The sequence below is a fragment of the Zophobas morio genome, unplaced genomic scaffold, assembly GCF_036711695.1.
Source record: "Zophobas morio isolate AGI-343-1 ecotype UQ-CSIRO unplaced genomic scaffold, CSIRO_AGI_Zmor_V1 ptg000044l, whole genome shotgun sequence".
Classification (NCBI taxonomy): domain Eukaryota; kingdom Metazoa; phylum Arthropoda; class Insecta; order Coleoptera; family Tenebrionidae; genus Zophobas; species Zophobas morio.
Window position 1 is genome coordinate 9,362,272 of NW_026972149.1, and position 25,423 is coordinate 9,387,694.

The following is a 25,423-nucleotide window of genomic DNA, read 5'->3' on the forward strand; positions in this document are numbered from 1 at the left end:
TTCCGTGCTGTGGCGACGCATCATGCGTCACACGATGGGCAAACTGAGCGACTAAAACTATGTTCGTACCCAATGCACAACACACACATCTACACAAATGAATTAAAACAAATACGTTTGAGTTGTTTACTTTTGTATACCGCGTGAAGTACTGAGCAAAAGTGGCGTTGTTCGCGCACACAGCTTACGCGTCATGGGTGAAAATTTTACGGTGGTTTGAAACAGACTCGAGAAGATGCTGGCTGCAAACATGTTTAAGTCATGTTTTTCTGTGCCGCGTAACGCGTAAGCGGTAGCGGCTCTACCGCATACAACCGCTTACGCGTAAGGGTAAGCCGCACGAGGAAAACTTTGTTGTGGTGTTGTCTTACCGCATCTGATACACAGCACGTACATCAGCCCACATGGATTAAGTAATATTAATAAGATTTGAAATAGATGACTGCATGTTTCTGTGTTGTGGCAATGTTCCGTGTCGGTTAATAAGCGTCTTGTCGCTTATTGAGTGAGTTTAGAGGGCACATAGTGGTGTTGCCCGGTTTTGCAGTGGACGCTGATATCATTTGTCTCCTGTTGACAGTGTGCTGCCGACGAAACAATCGAGAAACAAAACGTGTAATGTATAGGTTAGACATGCCGGGCACATTCCGTTCGCGAGTTAGGCACTAGAATCTTGTAAGGGCAAGAACAAAGCATCTAAACAGATATCTATCTTACCGGCGCGTTGAGGCACGGACAAGTACAATGGTGAATGGATCGTACGCTCTCTCTCGACACCGAGCGCACGATTTTCAAGGTCGACGCCGGTGTCTGAGACGTTCGTCGTTCCAATATGCCCCGCGGTGATGACGTGTAGGGAGCAAGCTGAAATGCATTAGATGAACTCCTGTTTCTCGTCGGGATGTTTGACGACAAATTCTGCTTGCATCCTTTCACGTCGAGCCTGGAACAATTGACTTCGTGTTACATCAATGTGACGTTCAACCCGTAAACGGAAAATCACAATTACCCTCGTCAATTAAAGAGATCAATGTCTGATCTTCTGTCACTCTGGATTCGAGACGGTATTACATTTACATGGCGCTCTTGCAAAATTAAACTAAATTAGAACCGCGCCGCAGACTCGAACCCTAATTCGGAAATCTCTGATTAACATAAAACACAACAACAGGAAGTTATAGAAGCCTACGTGCGGGCGGACGTGAAGCTAGATTTACTACTAATCCCTGACATTAAACAGAGTCCGGCAGAAGTGCGCAACCATGATTAAGTCTCCAGCAAACACCGCTACATCACGAAGTTATGAGAAATATTTTGCATAACGTTGCATTCTGGACTCGGATATTAACGTTACGCCCCTATTTGATTTTAAGAATGAATTTCCTCCTTCCCTTATTCTCTTCCGACTGTCAAAACTTCCATCCATCGTTCTTGATTTTTCCCACAGCATCGCGACGCAATCCTCCGTGTAATGGAGTGTATCTTTGGACATTTTAGCGGGCAATCGTGTGGGAGAAACGCACAATCGCCACATAATTAGATGCGTATTCAAATGTTAATCTGCTGTAAGGAAATTCCTCGAAGAGTAATTGAAACTAGACTCACGTCTAAGGTGCTATTTCTCCCATCAAATAGTTTGATTTACCTGCACGCAGTCGAATGTAGGTTGGAGATTTTTCCTCGAAGAGTTGAGGTAAGCGATTTTCACACTAGATAACTTTCTTGGCTATAATTGGTTTTGTTCTCTCCACGTGCAAACGGTCTCTACGAGACTAGACGTATGATTGCGACCTAATTCTGGTTCTGTAGTTTGTCAACGTGCTGGGGTTCTTGGAGCGTATAAATGGCGCGATCGTGCAACTGCATCAGTATGATGCGCTAGACAAGGGTTCTTCAAATTAGCTAAGTTTGTGTTGTCCTATATTTTTGCCGTAAATCTGCCGGTGTAGTGTGACGGCAGCGAGCTCATTTCTGTACTGTGACGTCATGAATTCGAATGATTGTGCGTACATTGTTCTGTGCTCCGTCTTAACTAAAACCCGAATTATTTGAAATTGTTGGAAGTTTCGTGATCCCGGTAATAAGTTGTGAGTGCCGTGTTTTAATAAAATGCAGTTATATAACGAAAATTTAATTTTAATCCCCAAAAAATAAAAACACAGGCTTAGAACGAGATTGTAAGAAGTGAGATTAAAAAGCTATAAAGTTTGTTAAGCTTATGCGCGTTCTATATCTCTAAAATCCAGGCCCTTGATGTAGTGTGGTCTCGTCTTAAATTTTTTTCGAGCGGAGAATTTACGGCCTCCATTTTTAATCAGCTTTGTCCCAAAATAGAACAAACGGAGGCGCTCTAATACGAAGTATGTGTAGAATTAGAAGAGTGTTGTATATTTTGTGGAATTGGCGGCAACGTCGATTCGGCCTCTTGGGCGTCATCGACCGGTTTCGCTGGTGCTACTGTTGGTAAAAAAATGGCCGTAAGAGTGTGTCACGCGCCTCCTATTAAAAGAGAATTCGGTGTAAAACTAAATTTGATTATGGCGGGAAGTCGTATCCGGAATGGTAATAGAGAGGCAGACTTTTGCATTTTTAATACACATTGTGGTGTCCTGGTCTTAAGTTTATATTAACGAGAGGAAAATAAGCGGCATACGGCGTCTTTACGGCTCACAAAATTTTCAATAACTTAATTATTTTCTTTCCTGCATCTGACAATAAGGTTCAGAATTTAATCCTACTTTATACTCTCGAGAATCTTCGTGTTCGTTTTAATGCGGGAAAAAAAATGAGGCTCTCTTCGACAGTTGACGTTGATGCAGTAATTAAATTCCTATAAAGTGTGCTTTACTGCGAGTGTTTTAAGAAAATAGCGGCGAAATGACAGTCCGCTGTTGACTCGCTATAAAAATTTAATTGGTTTTTTAAGTTTGCCCGTTGTATAGAACGATTGAAAAATTAAGAGCGGTTTAAGATTGTCCGTCACGTGAGTGAAAATTGGGTTTATTAATTCACGTCTGCACGAGCCGCTGCAAATTATTTGGAGAGTTTTTTGGGGATGGGGAATAGAAAGTAAACTTCCCTACAATGTATTATAGGCGGACAATGTAAAAGATAACAGGACGTCAGAATTATATAAGCGCCTCCAATGAATTCTACAGGATGTGAAGCAGTCTCTTAGGAGATTTTCATTAAAGATGTAGAAGTGAAGATTTTTAATAAAAACGTGAAAAAGATAAACAGTCGGAGGCAAAAATTTTGATATTCACGTCGTAACCTCTGCATTAATCATCGCCAGAGGAATTGATAATTTTCGCCTATCAATACCGCCATAAACCACCATCAAACATAGATATGGAATTAATATTAGTTAATGCATGCCATTCCTGCTCATAACTCGCTTCCAGTTCAGACATGTTTAATGGACTAACTTCGCGGTGGACTGGGTAATAGCTGCTGCTAAATTCAAGACACACTTTGCATTCGCGATACCATATTAATATTTTAACCCCTATTGGAAGTTCGTTAATTTGAAACGATCGGTTTCATAGTTGGCAAACCGACAATACCAAAATCACACACATTCAATTGCCATATTTATAATTCTGCTAATTTAAAATTTTTCAAACGCCGCTCGCTTCGCTCCTACAAAAAATAAATCCGAGGCGACTTCGTTATTTTAAATAAACACGCGCTCATCAAGAACATCATCCTTTAAAAGCCGGGATTTTCACTTTTCGCTAAGATAAACCCAAAAATGGAAGAGCAAACGCGATGTTGATAAAATTTAGCGGAAATGCTGTTATTACTGTTTCGCAAACCAGCAGTCTTTCGCAATATTTTCTCCACACTACGCAAACAAACCTTATTAACTTTTGAGCCCTTGATTTCGTAAAAATGTTTAACGAAACTTCGCTACAAAGTCAATTTTTCTTGTGTATAAACATCGCCGAGGCTTATCGTCAACTGGATTCACAAAATTTTGTGAGAGCACGCGATTCGCAGCAGCAATAATTCTCGGTCGCAACTTTAAACTTTAGCCAATATTTGGAAAAGCAGATTGTTTTTTAAACGAAGTGTGTGGTGCGTTAACGGATGACCCGGCGCATCCGCCAATCTTACAACTTCATATGTATCTGTCAGAAACTATAAAGTTTAATAGTGTCAGCACAGTCACGATTGTCGTCTTGTATCGTAGAAACCGTGTGCGTAAAACTTGATTCCTTGACTGTTTCGTTTTTTAGTCACTTCACGTTTGGTGCCGTGACCAGGATTACATTAAAATAACTAGTTCCTCAAACACACTACTTAGCTTTTTTACGTTCCTCGGTTTACAGACTTACGATTACGGATTTAACTGGGAGTAGTAGGAACGAATGAGGAATCAACTTCCTTTACATAAAGTCAGGATCGAGACCTTAAACCAGTCTACGCTTTCATTTCCTCAATACTCAGATTCGTGATTCCGTGTGCCAAATTTTTACTTTACATAATCCCTTTGTTGATATCAAAATATAGTTTTTCGGTAGATCAGTTCAAAGAACTGCTACGAGCAGATCCTAACGAGTTCAACTTTAACAAACTAGTGGAATACTAATGTTTTCTGTTGCGAGCGGTAAGCTGCATGCAAATTGAAAGTTTCCATCTGACTCCGACAAAATAGAAGAGAATTAGATCTGAACCCGTCGCAAAGCGTGCTGTCACATGAGCGAAGCGAGCGTTATTAAATCAAACGACGTAAAAGTACGACTTGCGAATATCGTGCATTGTCCATAATTCCACGTGTGCTGTTTAACAGGTGATCGTTGCGTCACAATGTGTATTTCAATGCAAAAAAGTTCTACTGGACTCGAAGTTGTTTTTTCTACGCGTCGAGAAAACATTATCATTTCTAGGTCAAAGCTGAGTTAGAGTAGCAGGAAAGATATTGTGTCGTCGTTCGTATCATTTGCTCCTTTTATAGGATACGAACGCAAACTAATAAATTATGTAGTAGTTCCTGAGCTTTGCAGATTTTGGTTGTGTGGATGGAGATGTGTAGGCTCTCACCGTGCTTGTTAGAGACTGGCACTCGAGAGGGAACTCACGAAGAACATGGTCAATATTCAATCCTCATTACATAATGTAAGTTTGATCGCGCACTTCTGGATGTTTCGCAACAAATCACGAGCACGTGAAAGCTATCGATCCCGGCGGAAAATGAGTTGCAATTTAATTTCTCTCAAAATGGCCACTAAGTCACCCTCCACTAGTAGAGTAGGGATTACGACTCCTTTGAACCGATTTCGCTGTGTCCAGTTTTACTTTTCATCCTTTCAGTAATAGGATTAAGGTCGATTATGTTTCTGTATGGAAATAACTTTTGCTGCTCTATTGTGCGGAACAAGGTTTTTATCCAGGAAATAAGCTATTTAAATCAGCGGAAGGTTTCACTACTTTGTAAATATTTAACTTAGTTTGACATGAGAGCCAGGTTACACTTACCTGCAGTGAAGTTCAATATCCGGCACTGACCTAGTACTGTTCTCCTCCAAACAAAGGGAACCATCTTCCTCGCTGTCAGAAAACACCGAAAGCTGAGGATGGTGCGATGACACCAAGAATGTCGTGCATTCTTGGCGCATCAGCACCGGCTTGGAACAGTTTGCTGGAGAAGAAGTGCTAGTCAGTGATGGTTGCGCTACCAGCAGGCTAGCAGTCTCGTCTTGGCTACTCATCTTCTTATCGGAGCTTCGCGTCTGAAACAAACACCCAAATCAAATACTTTCGAAAACAACTAAGTGACCGGAACCCCCACTATATACATCTACATACGCTGCATAAACGAATCCCAAAATTTGATTAGGTGAAGCAAAAATAAGCTAGTTCTAAGTACGAACGCGCATGAACCTAGATGTGTCACAGTTGATTACCAAGCGAAGTGCATTTATTTGTCAGAGGATAATGATCAACACCGTCACATCTAAGTCAGAAATGTATGCATAGCATCGTTTTAATGTGAATGAAAATGAGGATGTGGGTGTGGAGCACATCCTTATGTCTGCTCGACAAGAAGAAGTTGTTAAAGCAGGTTGGCAACAGTGGAGCTGTCAGAGTCCTATAACTAATTGAAGTTTTTGCACTCTTTTGAGCTTTCGCTTCAGCATTCATAAGCCTTTCTTTATGAATGTCATGGTAAAGTTTACGACAGCTTACAGATTAAGCGTAAGCGGTTACAAAGTGTCGTTTTTCCGACTTATAAAATCGAAAGAGATCGAGAAACGTAATTAGAAATTGTTAATCTAAATGTAAATGCAGCGGCACGATATTTTAGCTTTTATTAAAATTTCGTAATTGCAAAAGTCGTTTATCATGTGATAGGAGGACTTCGAGCTTTGTAATAAAACTGGAATAACTCACGCTATTTTTCAATTCTTTATACGTTATTCAGTTCCATTTCCACTACTTTTCAACAAATGCTAGTTTTCATCCGAATGCTTTTTTACTGTACAATTAACCCGGTTTATATAGGTGTGGCAAAAAGCGCATTTTAAATGCTCTTCAGGAAACCATAAAAGCCCCGCTTTGATTATTACAAGCTTTAAAACCGGTTATGGTCCTAATGCAGAAAGTACATCTTCGTGACTAATAAAACCACCATAGAAATACACTCAAACATAAAGTAGATTGAATTACACAAGAAAAAAGACACTTGTGCTAATAAGTCTAATAATACCTCGCTGTGAGGCGCATGTATAATGAAGGATAAAAATACATTCAAGGAACTGTTTAGAGCACACTTGAGGGTACTAAAACTGTTAAGGATTTCCTTCAATCTTCCTTAGTAGTCTATTGAGATTTTCACGCATGATTGTCTTGACCGAATGTCTATCTGCGGAATCGACCATCCACCCTTAATTGACCTAACTACTATTTGTGAAATCTCTTTCCCCTTCTTCTGTTTGATGTCTTTGTTACGTTCCGTGGTTTTTAATCCAATTTCTAAGTGGTAACTCTGCCAGATAAGGGTGTAAAGCTTCACAAATGTCATGTTCCCTCTGGGATCCATTAAGGGAAGAATAATAAAAAAACAATCAGCAAATAAAACCAGACATTATGTTACACTGTATACACATAACTAAACGGAACGCTAGAACTCGGAATTTATAAAAGACTAATGAGAAACATTGAATTAAAAAAAATGGACGTATTAAAAACACTTAAATGCAAGAATAGAGTGTCTAAAGCAAATGCTGGTGCTATCCCCACCTTCGTCCCGTATAGTGGAACACAACAAATGTACAAACAGCTTACTATATCATGTCTTTCAAATGGCGTTAAATGAATATGCGCGTGCAGCATGTACTAATTAACATAGCAATCCAATTCTGGAAGAAAGTGTCAAAATTCGTGTACGTGAGAGTATCGCAGTGTGTCTGCAACATATTTCATCCGAAAAACAGAAAGGTTAAGTGTGAAGTGTTGTACATTCTTAGCAATTTAGATTATTCCGTATGGTGAAAAAAAATCCGGTCAGCATTCGGGCCAGTTTCCGCCTTATCAAGATTGAATTATAAGTTTGTAAAAAAGGAGGATTTATGGGAAATGTTCGGTGGCAGCTTAAAATAGACGATGTGTATATTTGACACAGTTATGTAAATTTAGAGCTCTCCAATAAAGATTGTGCAAAGTTATCCTAACTATTTCCTTTGAGGTGCATGCAACTTTGCAACCCTAAACCAATTGGGAGCCACTGCGGCTAACAATGGCTTTCAATGTAAAGGTTGAGATAATGATTTAGAAAAGAGGGTCGAAGAGTAAAATCTGCTATTCAATTTGAAGAAGACGGTCTGTCTGCGTCATATTTTATTTACGTGAAGAATACTTCATAGCATGTATGCAGGAGAGTCAACGCAGGTATTGATCCCAACAGTGAAGTAAATTTGAGATCCTATTAAATATTCAAAATACTTGCAAATCACCGCTGTGAGAATATTTTTAACTCATCCGCTCAATTATTCATTAGGTTCCATGATTTTGATCAGTTTTAAATGACAACTTAATTAGAAGCGTTACCGTGTAAAATAAAGAGCTCGCCAAGAGCGATTTATTACTCAAGAATTTCATTAAAACAAGACAATGCTTTTATCAAATTGAATTCCAACTTAAGATCGCGATTTAGTTTTATTAGATAAATTTCGATTTTATTGGTCGCTTCGAGTCCCCGTCAAACTTTTATTCCGTCAAAAACGCCGACTTCTTCCTTATTAAGATAATCACTCACAACTTCAATTGGCGATTTTCTCTAAGTGCTTCACTAAATCTCCAAGTGACTTCCCATGTTCTCTTAAATTCAAACAAGCGCACACTACGTCGCACGACCAATCGATGCAATTGGGAAAAAGATTTACTGCGGCTTGATTAAAGACCGTCTAGACTCGGAATTCGATGTGCGAATATTTTTTCAACTGTCACCTAGACACCTTTAAAATACAATAAGATATAACGCGCTCTCATTTCTGCTCTGATACGTTGCAGTCGACTTTTTCCCACAGCGTTGTGACCCTATTTGTTACAAAACAAACCGACACCGTATGTTTGACTTGTTCACAGGCACATCGTCGCAAAGAAAATTAATCACGCGCAAACAAGAATCGCTTTACCATATACGATTACAACGTTTTGAGTATTTTCGCTTCGGTAGAAGTTTTTGTTTTTCCACCTTATCTAAAAAGTGAGCAAACTATTTGTTTTCGTAAATTTGAACAAGCGAGCGCACGTCGCCCTATCAATCGATACGACCGAGAAGAGAATTTATTGTGACTAGATTAAGGACTCGGCTAGACTCAAAATTCAATTTAGGAACAATTTTTCCATTCATCAAATTAGTTGCGCAGTATTGCAATCAATACACAACACAAGCTGAGCATTGTATCTACCACAGAATTACTTTGTAATGCAATCAGATATGATAAGCTCTCTTAATAGAGTACGTTCTATATTCTCCTTCCACACGTAACAACGTAAACCTAGTAAAGTTAGAGCGCTTTGAGCTTTAAATTCATTTTTCTTTTGTGAGATGTTGCGGGTATGCAAACTTAACAGTAGTAAATAATGCAGAAGGTTAATTGGAACGACTTAATGTAGTAATGTCACTAGTAGAGAGAGACTACACCAATTAGATGATACAATGTTTGCAGACGAAAAGGCAAGACGTCTCGTTTGCTTACAAATATTTAATAAGAAAGAACCCAAAACTTCTTTGAATTAAATAAGCATTCCGCGTGTCTATAAAAGGACTTGCATGAACAGATAAGAAGATTACATTCTTAGTAATGCTTTTATATTCTTCAGATTGATTATATTGTGAATTTCGTTCGAATCGGCTTAAAACTTGCGAGTCACGTTGACTTTTTTGGCGGCACACAATGCAGCTTTAGCTATTCAAAAGAAACAAAACATTATTGATATTGTCATTATCTTGAAAAATAAAATAATTTCCTCTGAAAGAACTATTGATCCTGTTCGTGACTACAACAATAAAATTTAATGTAAATTAAGAATCATTTTCACTTAATTTAGCTGAATTAGAGACGAAAAACGAGGGTGTATTTCTAGTACTTTTTTCCAACCCGAAATCTGATTTGTTTAATGTATCCACGTACATTATGTATTTTCCGGCGCCAGCCAACAGTATTCGGTCTCTTTTCGGTCAAACGCTGCCGGAAAAGTCGCGTTGTTGATATCAGCGAAACGTATCAAAATTTAGTGCACAAAATTAGGCCATCCACTGGCGATTAATTATTTTTAGTATGTGATACTTTATTGTTGAGTAATTTACAAAGTATTCGCATTTGGACACCTTAGGAACTTTATTATTCCCAAACCGTTTTTAGGTGTCCTGTTTCTTATTCATCGTGACCAGTACACTACCCACTTTCTCGGAGAGCGTCTAGAACCTGAACAGACGTCTGCAAGTTTGTATTCTTATCGTAATCGCGTTTGTTTGTTTTTTTTTGTAAAAAGGTAGCATCCTTCTTTTGTATAAATTTAACTTCATTCGTGCATTTTCAAGCTAATAGAATCGGCCGGTCATTTAATACGAAGTCTGATGCTAACACGGTCTCATTTCTTGTATGAGCCGTCGTAGTTTTTACTTTTGGTAAGGGAGTGTGGTGATGGCCGTGGAATAATATTTTTTTTACGTAAATTCTGAACAGTGAAAGTTAGTATGGTTATCGTATGTAAGTAAAAAACAGTCAGTTCTTTTAATGTATAAATGAAATACGTCAGTTATTTGTCTGTAGCACTTATTCATAACACATTTCAGTGTGTTTACGTAAATTGCTAGGCTACTGTAACCACAATCGTTAGAATTGTTGATGAGCAGACAGACCGACGGACAGTTTTATTTTCACAAGAAGGAAGCAAAGCTTTAATGGATAACTTTTTAGCCGGCGGTGAAGCGTTTTTGTCAAAGGGATGTTGTTTCCTTTTTTTTAATTGCTTACTCACCTATAGCAGGTTTGCACAATCTGTATCAGACAGACGGTGACATAATTTCACGGTCGACAGATTCAAATCAAGAGAACAAGCAAAGATAAACACAAAGGGTAGTCCATTGTTGACCCTTAACGACGATAAGTCCATTGAAGCTCTATTAAGGAAGCATTACAACATCCAGCGACATGATATCTCTATTATTGGAGCACTACACTGGCGAAATAGTCCTCATACGAATAAAAACAAGTCAACGCAAACACTTTCATTAGCGAAGTGCCTCTGGAAATCCGCACAAACATGAAAATGTAACTTCGCGAACTCCAATAAGTACTGCTATCGTAGCGAATCTGAGCAGCGGTGAAGTGATAAAGACACGTTGAGGAGATGCGATCGTAACGATGGAGTTCTAATGACAAAACATAATCAACAGATATTTCCTAGGCAAAATCAAAGGCGGTTTATTGCCAATAATCAGCTTTATGCACTCAGCTCAATAAAAAATTCTTGTTTTCACCAATAAAACTTTTCGAAGGTTTGCTGGAACGTCTCCAAGTTTGACTGCTTTCAAACATGACGTCATTTGTTTGTGCTATTAACAACGCACGAACAATGGAAAAAATTGTGGGATACTATACACGAACAGCTGACACCATTGCGAACAACGTTACGTAGAATTACTGCTAGTTACATCGACCATCTATCAAATTTAAATTATATTCTGTGGATATCGGATGACGTTCGATCAATATCCCATCCATTTTTTTCTTGATAATAGAAAATCAACCGTCTATAATTAGCTACGGACGGACATTCAAAGACTTCCACGAAACAACTTCGGGGTTATGTTCTTAGTTTAATCTGAGTGGCAAAAAATTAAGGACTCGGTTTACAGGTTAAACAGTTCGTTTTGTAAATATTTAAAATACACCCCTTAAAAGAGATAAAATAAGAAAGTAAAAAGCGACGACAACGGAGTGAAAGCTTGCAGCTTTATCCAGTAGAAAGCAATTAGGACATGTTCGTAGACACTTACTTTCTGATTTATGACGCAGTAGCATTAGCATTACATTTTACGTGTAAGAAACAAATGTTTATATCTTTGTAGTATAAATAAATATGAAAATAAAAACAAAACTCGTAGCTTTTTCGAATTATCGTCACGAACGTATGTTAGGTCACACGTCAGGTATTGACACGTTCTGATTATTTTTAACCGGAAAAGTAATTGCAAAAAGTATTGATTGGTAAGTACTTTCGTGCATTTACTTCTCCGCCATAAACACTAGAACGGTCATAAATTCTCAAACCACCGGTATTAGGAACTCTATTTGTATGTAAAAACGGTGTCAAGTTTATTGTTGTTTTATGTATAAGCCAATGTGAGGTGAAGTTAAATAAAACTTTCATATTTTTGACTCGTCGATCTAAAAACGAAACTGAAATTCCTACCAGGTTACTTGCATAGGTATAAGAAAACAAACAGATCAGGTTTTATGAGCGGCAATAGTAACTCAGACATAAAGCACATGTTTCGTTTTCTCCCATGTGTTGGAGTAGAATGGAATCCGACTATTATCTGATTCTGGTTGCGTCAAAGTCTAGTTAGTAACACAAGAGCAATTACAATTTACAAAGGACATTGTACCTATCAGGATAATATAGGTTAATGTATATAGGTAACAATATCTCAACTAATATAACACGCAAGGGCAAGCCTAGAGAATGCGTTAAATTCTCCAAGCCGTAATTCTATCACCAGCTATAATCATCGTCACTCAGAAATATTATTTTACTGGTGTTAGAATAATATTACCTCAAATATGGTGAGGGAATGTGGGCGGAAGAGCGGAAGGAGGAGCAACGCGAACCAATCAAATCGCTCACTTCTGATAAAGGAGTGGCCTTCCCTCCTAAAACCCCCTATCAGAATTAGCGCCAAAATGTATTTATTGTGACACAGCGGAATATTTCGAAATTAAGTAGCGCTGAATTATATAAGGTGTCTCTACGGCAGCCACTTTCCTCAAACACAAAAATTTTCCTTTGTAAAAAAGAAACTCGTTTTGCGATCAATTTCGTGACATGAGTTTACGAGAAACAAAGCAAATACTTTGCACACTTTTGCGAATACGTTTATCTCGGATTTTATTTTAGGCTAGGGTAAGAAATTTAATTGTCCGACATTTAACAATCTCGACCCAGAAACTTGTGGAGTTTATCAAGTACAAAAAGGTATCACGCAATGTATTGCTTCATTGTACTTAGAAATTAAAAAAGTAGGGTAGGACGCACGGCTATTATAAACTCGTTAATTTGTTCTATAATAAGTTTTAAGTGCAGCTCAAGTGAACTGTGCCGAGTGCTTACTATATAAATGTGTGACAATAAAATTAGACCAGACAACCCAACGATAACGTATGTGTAGTATCGATAGACTAGATTTTGAGACTCTGGCGTCTTCAGCTTTCCGTGCTGTCACAAAAACCGACGTTGAATTACGTCGTTCCACGAAGTAGCTTGCACTTCGCTTTCCATATTTAGATTTGTGAATAATTGCAGATCCGCGTGTCGCATGCATAAACACGATCAGCGCAAATTGCTGTTCTGCTACCAGATTGCAACGTTTGTCAAACGTCGATGTAGGGTGTCAGTCGTACGTCAAACAAAACGGTTGAACATCTAGTAGCTACTTGACGTCGTGTGGTATATTTTTGTTCGTATTTGAATAATTTTGCGAATTCAATATGTTTCGCAGTGTATGTTTACAAATTATGTAAAAGAGATGCTTTAGAAATATCACATTTCGCCGGTCATTTGGTGGCACGCTTAACCCGGTTACGTTAAAAAACTCATTTGCGTTTCCGTGTGCCATTTTTCATCGTGTTTCTGCGAATGGGTTTAATTACACGATAAAGTTCTTTTGTGAGACAAAGTGCATTGAAATTGGTTTTACTTCTGTCGTGTCGGATCGGTCGCTTTCTTGGGCTATGCAAGAAATTTTCTAGCCGCGATCGTGATGTATTGTAGGATCGGAAGCAGACATGCGATCGAAATGTGAAAAACTCGGCCGCTTTTCTTTATGTGCTTTATACATTTCCGATCAAGTGCAGCCGGATTAGGGAGAAGTTGGGTTAAGTTTGGTGGGGTTTCGTCAGAGCGAGTTATTTCGGTTATTACAGAAGCTAATTAGTCGTTGTGTTGGGAGAGGGATGAATAAAGCCTGTCATTCTTGCAAACTTTTTGAGCCGAACTAATAAAAACAGCTTAATATTTGATATAAAAGCCAGTCCCAAGCAGAAGCGGAAATTACGTCAATTCCAACAAATTTTCCTGATTGCAAGTTGAATTTAATTTCAGGAAAATTGCTCCTCTTCTAAATATAGATAATGGATAAAGTGAGTTGTATTTCAATTATCTATGGAAGTTTGATGGCACCGACTCCGTGAAATTCATAATTTCAAAGCGATAACTTCATTCCACTCTAATCTGCCTTTTGATTTTGGCACCTCGCCATTCAGCGAAACGTATTACATTCTTGTATTCAAACCGATGCTACCACCCTAAATTAATTACGACCCGAAACGACTGCTCTCCTTAGGGAAGCATTATATTTACTAGAATATACAACATTTTAACAGCGTCTCCGTAATGCGATTATCGCGCAAATGTACCAAAATACTCCGAACCAAATATTTTCAAATAATCTCCATTCCAAACGGAATTTCCATCAAACTAAAACAAACTCGAATTCTGTTTTACTCAGGCACACCCCCGCGGCGAGAAACATTGTTATTTTTCGCCATTATGTAACTGCAACTAATGAAACTTGTTCATTAAATCATATCCAATAAAAACTTTCAGGTGCCTTGTTATCATAAACTTTATTTTCGTTTGTTATAATTTGTTGGCTTTTTTATAGCTTCTGGACACCCCACATAAACATCTTTCAGTTTTCGAGCGCGATTTATTGACGAAAGAAAACTACGACAACATCTAACTTAACGAATAGGCGAACCATGCAGTAAAAATTATTTATACAGAAGTTATAGGCCATTTTAAATCATGACTAAATCGCCACCCAACGTACGTCGCTATCCTCCTCGGACCAAATAAAATCCACCGTGTAACATTTAATAATAAATCAACGATCAGCAACAGCGTCCCGTTGACAATTGGAGAAAGTCTCAAATAACACCGACGCGAGCACTGAACTTTGCATCAACGATCAGCAACTGGACGCAACGACCGCTTTCAACACTACGTCAAAATTTTTCATTAACGTTTAAGTCAACGACAAGCAATTTAGATACTAGATTCAGTGTTTCGGATTCAACGGTCAGCGTTATGGGGGCGCACCTAAGGTGATTTGCTCCGGAGTGTAAGTTCGTATTCAACGGTTGGTAATTTACGTTCCGGGTGGGTCAGAAGCAATGTTTATTGATTGAATGTTTAAACCGGAGTAGATCAGATGGTTGTGATGGCAACAGGTTCATGCATTTTTTAATGTCAGAAATTTCCTTCGATAGGTGTGCCTGAATGTGAACCGCCCCGTATAATCGGAGGTATCGTTCGAACATTAATATTCACCAAAATTCGTCTATCACATAAAAAATGAATCAATATCGACAACGAATAGCTAAAATATTTATTATATTTACATTTGATTGTCAACCTTGTCCCATTTCCACTGATTATCATCACGTATTCGAGTGTGGTTAATATTTAACAGTGAGCACCAATTAAAATTTCATTCAAGCCAGGCATATTAATTTACTTTAGGGAAATATGCGGAGTTTAAAAATGCATGCATTACTACTTTCACTTATTGTAAAAATAGGCGCTCTCTGTCCCGCTTGCATAAAATTTTGAAGACGGCATCAGGCAACTTATCAAAAATGCATTGTAATTTCGACGGCATGCCACACAATTATGTGGTCTTTTCAGAACCGGGTCACAGGTGGTGTCTATTAACAAAGGAAAAACACTAACACTAAATTGGGATGGAGCACACAATGCCACAATTCGCTGATCTTATCTCAAGTAGGTCAAAAAGGGTCGTCGTACCTTTGTAGTTCCTGAAATGTAGACGTTTAATGAAGTTAGTTGTGAGGTGAACTAATTATTTTGTGGAAATTTAACCAAATATTCATCCCCGAATTACCAGCTGAGACGAGAAATTTCACAAATTTTATACCCCTTTATATGTCCTAAAAAGCCCTGTGGTCCCAGTTCGGGTTCAGTTTATTCGCTTTCACCAACTCCCGAATCATTACTTTCGTTTAATATACTGTTGAGAAAACTTCTAAACAAATATTCATAAAACTGATATCATCGCGATTCGTGTAAATTTTTAAACGAGTAATAAAGTCAATAAACCTCTGGTTTGTGCTGCAAAACAAAAAACTGCACGTAGCAGCTAAAAACAACATGAGCTTGAATTATCATTTAAACGAACGTTCAAACAATGACGATGATAATGTCAGCCACGGGTGACAAACGATGCAAACGTTATCAAAAATTTAAACGTCCATAAACGTATAGAGTAATTTACGTTGTCTCCGTCATAACGACAAGACATTAAATGCTAAAATTAGCCTCAACAAATACTAAAGTATGGACTGATATTTGTGAACACACTATACATCACGGAACGTCACATGGTTATGTTCCAATGTGTAAACAAATATCGAATAAAATAAACACAAGTTGTGACTATTTTAAATCACTCCTACGTTTGAATTATTAATTATCTATCTCCAGTTCGTTGTATTTTTATACTTTTTGCGATTAAATATTCTCCTTGAACGCGGACGATTTCCTACGCCTTTATTAGACTGGTCGGAATAAATAGGACGGCGCGTATAGTGGTGGGTTGTATGACGTCATTGATTATTGATGACGTGTTTCCTCGCTAGGGGAAAGGTAACAGCTTGACATTTGAATACTCATTAATATTTTCGTTTACTGTGTATTTTCAATCACTATATTTACCTTCCGTAAACCTCCATACGCAAATATAGAATAATAATGCGTTACACAACATATACACAGTGCTTCTTACGAGTTTTTTTCAAATTTGCCGCTTCACATCGATTGGACAACGTAATTATAATTCTAGTTTCGTCAAGGTAACAAAAAGTGACACCTACGCCAACATGAGAAACGAGAAACTATTACAACCACTGTGTGTATTTTAACCTATTGACATGTCTTTCTTTTAAAGTAATAAAAACGCTCTGTGTTTTTTAAGTCAGCGCGGAAGCACTTTTCCATCTATATTAAAGTCCTCTAGGAAACAAGTTCCTCGAAAGTAATTCCACAGCGTTGTCGTAAATTTAAATATTTAAATATCTTCTATAAAACTATCTTTGAAGCCGTTCGGTAGCATTCCCAATAATAAAATATTAAATGCATGTGGGAGGCATTTGCGAATATGTGTGAACAGAGATGCTATATTTATCACCGGTTAATAACCCTTCTGTTTCTTAAAACAGTCACTTTGAATAAATCCAACAGGCTACATGCAAACCCAATCTAAACCGTAACATAGGTAAAGTTTAATTGAATTAAAATTCCACACAACTCGATAACTAACTCGCTAAAGATCTACATCTGAATCTGGTACGCTTCGTCAGAACAAGGCTTTAATTATACATGCAGCTTACCAAACTGTGTCTATGTTATTAACGTGTCCAATTCAGAATTTCTCTATTAAACAGACGCCTTTAAAGCTTCAGGGGATTTCTCTGTACACCTCAATCACCGCCAAGACTCTACAATGAATTTTTTACACCTGAAATAATTAGAGAATTGCTACAAGTAAATCCAATTAAGTCAAAGCACTACACAAAATCAGCGAAAGCAGCTTGCTTAAATGAACTACAGTCTCAACTACAAACGAGCTCCAAGGAACTAGTTTTTTCCGCAGTGGATAGTAAAAAGACATTAATTATCCCAAGTTACAAAAACTAAGTTTACAAGTGAAAACGTAAGAAAAATCGCACTAAACCATACCGAGCAAGTCGAGCCGTGATTAAATATAATCGTTTTTTGAACAGCCGGATCGCGTTGCGCCCGCTCCAGACAGCACATTTCCTTTGTTTTGAAGTGAGAAAGTCAAAACTCACTCACACCGTGTAACTTTGTTAATTGCGGTCCTATAATAACGTAACGGAAGCGTGATTGTCCCTTTGATGTAACAATTTGTATATTCAATTTTATCCAAAACTGTGTTGAATTTGTCCTAATGATGTTTCAGTTTTACTTACCGTGTTGACGTGAATTCTGTGTTTGAGTCGATAATCGTTCATTACTTTGAAATTCCGTTCGTTTCGGGAGCTCGTTTATCTTGTTAACACATGGCCAGGTGATCCGGACACCTCTATAATAACGTCAGAGTTTTTTTCGAAAAAATGTGTGATTGCTTCTCGGGGAAGGATAATGTCAATCACTTGTAACCGTCTCGTGCAGAGTAGCAAAATGGATCACCACTATAATATTCTTTCTTCTAAAAGTCTGTTTGTTAGTTGAAATTGGCTTTTTCAGTTGGCGCTAAGATGAATCATTCGGTGACAATTTTAATGTTCAAAGTACTTCAAAAGAAATTCAAGCGCGATGTACCTTCGGGTGATATTTTCCCGGCATCTGAGCTGCGCGATTAGGTCGCGGTCGAACTTCCTCTCTACTTTTCTCGTTGCACTAGAAATAATAATAATAAATTGTGCGCTAAGGTTGTAGCATTTACACGAGGTCATATATCTTGATTTATCAACGCCAAGCCTTCTTTCTTAAGAGAGTAAAGTAATCCAAACTAATGCTTAATCGATTGTTGGATTAAAATATCGATCCTGTTGTTGGATGATGCATTAACCTCAAAAACGACTCAACCTGTTCGTAAGAAAAATTCTACTCCATTTCTTACGTAAGACGGAAGTTATAGATGATTGTAATGTCACTCACCGCCATCTGGCAATAGAGCGGACCTGCAGGTTTATGTATTATTATCGCTCAACGTCAGCTGTGTGTTCAGTCGTTGGTGACTCATGACATCATTATCTCCCGTTTTGAAACCCCCCTTGGAGAAACAAAAACGAAACCGGTTTGGTTTAAAACCTCCCAATCGCGCGGTAACATTTAATCTGACGATTTGCTTTCTACTTTTCGTCACGCGGTTACATTATTATTAATTTGTGTGTTAATTTTATACCTCATAAATTTTAAACTGAAATTTCACACGTTTGCTACCTACAGTGTGACGTCACTCTTAAAGCTCGGATTTGTTTATGAGCTACTAGAGTTGTAAGTCTAGCGAGACGGAAGCATTACTTACGTTAACCTTTTCAGTGGAAAACCTCTGACACGGTGAAATTTGAATTTCAAACAATGCAAATAGAAATTTCTTGATAATCAGTGCACCTAACGTATAGTTACTCCGACCTTCTAAACTGGAAGTTTGCCGACTATATTAGAAGCAAATTCAATGGATAAACATGGTGTGAGTTACGCTGTTCAAAGTTTGCCCTAAAACATACAATTTATTTTATCCAGGTCAAGAGGTATTACCAGTTTTCATTGTAGCTACCACATATTCCCATAGTATATAAATTATAAGTTGAACACTCTCAACGTCCAATAAATTTCGCACTACTTCCAGCTGAAATAGTGGATTTTTCGAGGGTGTCCGCCAGTTTGTCTGCTAATTATTGGAAGATTATGTTTAAAACGATGAGCTTGCGTTTGACGTCTAATAAATTGCTCGATTTATGTAGTCGAAGTTTTGGCTCAAGTTTAGCTAATTTTTTCAGAAACGCTCAACATTCATCACAACCAATTTAACGTCAGGTTAAAGATGCTCCGAACGTTATTTAAACTTAACGTTATCTATATTACTCTTGCCAAGACATAATCTAAGATGTTCATACATTTCAAGTCCTGTACGAACACGAACATGAACCCTGTTTTTAGGTGAAAGCATTGTTAGGCCCACGGAAGATTGAGTAGATACGGGGAAGCTGGACAGCGATGAGTCCACCCTAGGATATTAGAACAATAGATGCTATCGATGACGGACCAAGTGACAGAATTCTAACCTTCAAAGAGAAAAACGTTTTTGTCCTAGACAGTTTTGACCGGACAAACAAAAACCGAACTCAGCTCCATTAGACACAACTTCATCAGGTTCACCTGTACCTTTTGCCTATAGGCGTGTATCTAAAGAAACTTAACATTCTACTAAGGAAATGTTTCGGGTAGTACGAGTGCAAGTACTTTCAAGAGTACGTCTACAAACAAATTTTAATGCTTGGTTGAGTCAAAATAATTGGCCTAGACGAAAAAATGAAGACCTTAACGGTGTGATCATTTTAAGGTATAACGACGAGATTAGCATAAAAGGTTCGATGGTTGATCGTGCTGACTGAAGAAACTAGGAACTCGAAATCCTTTAATTGGGAACAGGAATGACAAGCGCGCGTGAACATGAATCGCACAGTACAAAATCACGTTACAATCAAGTCGCGGTTGTTTTCCCTAAAGGAAAACTCCGTTTTCTTGGTGTAAACTCATTAATTAATTTTCCACTTGGAAACGACGACTAGCACACATTTTTGCACGGCATATTCACCATTCTGCGTTGGGCCACTTTTTCCCGAACATATTAAGGTTTTCTTGTGAAAATTGTGACGTCACTGAGGCAAGCGACTCATTAATGCATACAAATCACCGGTAGACACGTAAATGTTAATGTGGCCCGAAAAATTCGCAATTGGTGGAGAGAAGAATGCAAGTACAACGTCAAAAGTTGTCGTCTGTTGTTTTAATAATCCAGTTGGATCATGTTTTTTGTAGTGACAGCTTTGTATTAATTGCGTGGATGTTAATTATGGTGAAATAATGAGACAACACTTACATGGTGGAGTCGGCAATCACTCATTACGAGTTATGAACAGCTCGCGTCGCTCGCTAGTGCTTTTTAAATTTCGAGTGGAATAATTGTAGTTATTTGTGGATTTAATATCTGCTATTAAATGTGTAATTGCGTTGATATTTTTCTGATAAACGTAAATATTTTCCGTGTGGAGGTAATACAAATCATAGGAAATGTTCGTATGTAGATAATACAAACAAATATGTCGCATAAAATTGAGTGTTATGTTAGAACAACTTTGTAGTTTTATTATCGATCGATTGCTACACATCGCTGTAAATTTTTAACGGCTTCTAAGATGGAGGCTTCTTTTGATTGAACGATAAATTATGAATCCATCTGGGAATTGTTTGGGTCGTTAATTCGCGGAGAGTGTAAAGTAATGATAGGTATTAAAAATTTTGGCGTATGTTAGCAAAATGCGAATTTTTCTGTGTCTGGTTGCCAAGAGTTGATGGGCCGTAAAGCACGTAAAGTGCGCAATAAATATACTTGTCATTTTATTGATTCGCAATCTATTAGGTAAGTTGGAAATTTTGACGTGAAGATCATGGATTGTTTTATAATGTAATTTCGGTGTGACGCGTCGGTAAATCACTCTTTTGAAAATCTTGAGCGATATTACTTCAGAGAGAGTGAAACCTTTCTTATTGAGTTATTTGGAAAAATTGAAAAATTCCGCAAAGCTTTAGGGAACGGCCAGGTGCGTTTAGCACAAAGTAACGATATGTATTTGGTTTACAGATGCGATTTGAATTTCAAACCGGTTTCCATTGCAACGCTGCTATAAAGCTGCCTGTGTAATGACCATTGGGTTTACAGCTTTATTAAATATTCATGTTGCATATTCACGTCAATCTTGGAGGTTTTTCAGATATACAAACACCATCCTTGAAAAATCGACGTTTAAAAGCTTCCAACCATAACAAATTTTATGAAAAATCCCTAGACCCGAGCAGACAAATTGTGTACGCGTTTAGATTCGCAGATTGGGGTTGCTTATTTTTATTAGGGGCCTAGTAATCAATTTAATATCAACCCCAAACCTACGGAAAGAAGCACTTACAGAGAACTTCCAACCGCTCCAAGTCAATTAAGTGGAAAACTACTATATAAATTATCAGACTCCATAAATATTTATCTCCGCTTTTCAAAATATGATGAAATATTTATTTTTCATACATGCAAAAACGTCCTGATGAAAATCAATAAATACTTCAATTGCCAGGAGTCGCGCAAGAGTGACGTAATAAACCTATTTTTGAAGTAATGACGAATTTACTTCGCATTGCGAAATATTTACTAAACAACACATCCATCAACCAAAATCGTTCCCATAAGCCGATTCGCCTTAAATCTTAAACTTTCCTCAAACAATCCCCCGTTAATCATAATTAAACTTAAAGAATAAATCAATTTAGCTCTGCATAGAGCGGTTCATTAATTATCCACGTTTTGTTACTCAATTTAACGACTATAATTCTAAATATAACTCCGGTATAGATGGAACAAATGTTATCGGGGTATAAATAATACGAGACGGTCCACGACACCCTCCTTGAGCTACACCCATGCAGAACCCAAACTGCTGGATAATTCAGAATTGGCATTGGAATTATTTTAAGAGTTGGTCACTTCGATAAATCGATTTCACTAAGGAAACCAAATGTCAAAGTATCACATATTTAATCTTCACACAAAATTACTATTGTTTTTGGCGTGTTTCTTTCTTTAAATTTTATCAGAGGCGGTCGGATTTCGGCAAAGCTTTCCCTTGTCACTCAATCGTTAACTTTTTATGACGTGTGTCAGTCAGAATCCGCCTCTATCGTCCCGATATTGATATTAATCGCGTAATTTGTATGATAATAGCTACAAGTGAATGGAAAATTTAAAATATGCAAGGGAAATTTCCAAGGGCGACATTAATTTGTGACGCTGTCTACCCTTTGATTAATTAACATATTTTCATAAATTTTCATTTCGTCGAGGGTTTATTAAAAACAAATTTAACATGAAGAGCTCCACGACACTGCATTAAATCAGTATGGAATCATCGATTTCGTGTCGACGTTTCCCGACATTGATTACTACACAGAATGAACCACCCAACCCTTAATTAAGCAAAGATACTACTTATCGAACGGCTTGTTTACTACAGATGAACGCTAGAAAGCGGCCAACCCAACCGAACCCACATTCACCATCACACACAAAACAAACAGCGGCAATATTTCAGATACATTGCAAAACCGACCCCATGTTACACTCTGCAACCAACGCTAAATTGATTGAGACAACAACGACATAACATACGATCAAACAATCCCAACACTGTGCATACACATGGCTACGCACGCTTAAAACTAAATTAACAAAAATACCAACATATTACATACACATAACATCAATGTACCAAAAAACATATATTACACGGAAATATCTTCTGGTATTAAATAATCTCTACCGAGATTGAAAATTACCAACAACATCCGTCATATTTGAAAACTGTAACTGAGATATTACAAACGCGGGTTTCGGTTCCATCGCGGCAATAAAACGACTGCACCTAAACGGCGAGAAAAGGGCGGGAAAATTGGTTGTTCTCGGTTGATGCGTTCCGCCAGGTGTATTTTTTTGCATGCGTGACAATAAATACTAAATTAGATTTAAAGGCGCCCGTTGAGACACAGCAGCACTGCGAAAGCAGTGTTCTGTTAGAAAATGTGAAAACAGATGGCCGCAATCTCGCCACTTTATTCTATTAAATCGCAGATAGCGAACTAGGGACTAACAAAATATTGTTAAGATAAGAACCTGTGTAATATACAAGCAACGCAGGTGGGCCGTGTGAGAAATTCGCTACATGAGTGGAATTAGTGCAGTATGGGTTATCACTTATAATAAATTAGGTTCCGGTGAATGGGCGTGTTGTAATTTGCAGAGAGGGAAAGAGTGCTTAAAAAATCAATATAGAGCGGAAATTTATGTTGCATACATGTTTCTAGCGCCATTAAATTATTTATAAATATAATACATATTTTAGAAATTACAGTTACGGAACAGCGGAGTTGTTTCAAGGAAACGTGTTATGTATCGTAGATGTATCTTACTTGTAACATAAGGATAACATTGATTCTGGCTTAAAAGCAATCAGCGCAACGTGATGATTTCGCTACGGAATTTTGACTTTTCTTAATTGTGCAGCAATATTTCAGAAACGTTGCATACTTGTAACATCCGCGTTAAATTTTTTCAAGTTTTGTGTGATGAACACTTCATTAATGTTACGCTGCGGATACATTATCAATGTTAATATCTAGTGTAAAGAGTTAGCGTTATCGACACCAAACCATAAATTTATCAATGTCTGTTTTATTTTATAAGAGATATGAATAGAATGGATTATTTTAGTATCAATTTATGGGCAAATGATCGAGTAAATTTATTAATTTATGGTGATTAAACTGTCGTATATAGAGCAAGCTATTGTCTGTAATGACGTAGTTTAATGCTTTTTTCGTATGTTATTCCGCTGTTCCGAGCAAATTGACGGTGTCATCGTCGTGGTTAATTTTCTCAAATAAGTCACCCTCTATCAAGATTTATCTCATTGACAGCGTACCAGTCTGTCCCTTGTTATTAATAGGTGACTATAGTATTAAGTAAATCATGTCCCAGGCTTATAGTGCTTTGTATGATATAATAACAATGCATAATAGCTTGAAAATTATGGCTTATTGTGTAAAAGTAATAGAATAACTTTATATGAAAATAATTACTGGAAATTATTGTGCATGCACAATACTTTCAATATCAATTAAAACATATAACATAGACATAATCGTCAGAGGCGTTCACCTCGCAACACGTCACGCTGTATACAGCCTTTGTAATCAAAAAGCTGCTGTCGTGTTTCCCAGTATCGTATTCGTCGTTTATAATATTTAAATTCCATCCGGGATATTTGCATATAAAAGATTCTTTGATGGAAAATAAAATATGATGAGATGACACGTGCTGAAGAATTCGGAAAATGTTGTGATTTTGATTTATTATACATTGCACGCATGCCATACACCCCGGATCTTATACATTATTACCATAAATGGACATCCTTTGTAGCTTTTTTAATACCCTGTCCAGAACACTTTTAATAACACATCTGACAGCAACTACACGCAACCGCCATGTTTTGATGTCATCTTGGTTCAACCGGAATCATGCGACACGAATTTATCCACGTTATGTATCAATAACATAACCGCGTTCCATGTACGTTACATTAATAAAAATTCGTCAAGATAATCAATTGTCACCTTGTAAGGGTCATTAATTTATATAAAGCAAACGATTTACACGAAGCGTGCCTCAAAATTTGTTTAATCGATTGGTTAATTACGAAAAAATCAATAGACTAGCTCAGCCTGAAAAAACAACCGTTTTAGACGGCATACAATGTTTTGTTTTCGCTGTTTTAATTCACCTAAAAGGAAACAACCACATAAATCAGAATATCCTTATCTCGCTTTTCCGAAATAAAACATGACAGACTGATGGTTCTTTATAAACTTTCACAATATGTTAAGCGAGATGACAAGAAAATTTCGGGATTGAAATTTTCATTTATGACTTATAGGCCGCTTTCAGGCTTAAAAATCGCCTATCTCTGCCGCATCCATGTTGTGTAGTCGTAAAAAAATATTTTAAAAAGCATCATTTTTTAAACCTCCGGATACGAGAACTCGATACATAAAACTCTTTACTGCGCTGGAGGAAACGTGACCATAGAAAGGTTATAGGCGGAAATGAGAACATTTTTTGCTCTTTTGTCTCGAGCTGCAACAAATCACATTACGTAAGCGACGTATACGCGAACTAATTAAGCGGAAGTGCGGATTTCAAATGTAACGTATACATAACGCGGACGTAATATTGCATACGCGTATCAGCCTATTAATATCCGTGAGATACGTTAATCTGACAGTACTCACATATATTTATTGAGTTACATTGCAC

At 37.5% G+C, this 25,423-nt stretch overlaps 1 protein-coding gene across 5 annotated transcripts in view; it reads right to left on the reverse strand.

Annotated features, from left to right (window-relative positions):
* Nucleotides 1-25,423, reverse strand: part of LOC135141346 (small conductance calcium-activated potassium channel protein) — a 63,955-nt gene that overhangs the window by 27,495 nt on the left and 11,037 nt on the right. For 4 of the 5 annotated variants that reach the window (XM_064072375.1, XM_064072374.1, XM_064072371.1 and 1 more), the window contains exons 2-3: nucleotides 5,482-5,735; nucleotides 718-943 (exon numbers count right to left, since the gene is read on the reverse strand). In XM_064072375.1, the coding sequence (XP_063928445.1) occupies nucleotides 718-943; nucleotides 5,482-5,714 (459 nt within the window). In that variant the 5' untranslated portion in view covers nucleotides 5,715-5,735. Of the gene's footprint in view, nucleotides 1-371; nucleotides 564-717; nucleotides 944-5,481; nucleotides 5,736-25,423 lie in introns of those variants that run through there. The other variant, XM_064072379.1, reaches the window with a different exon arrangement.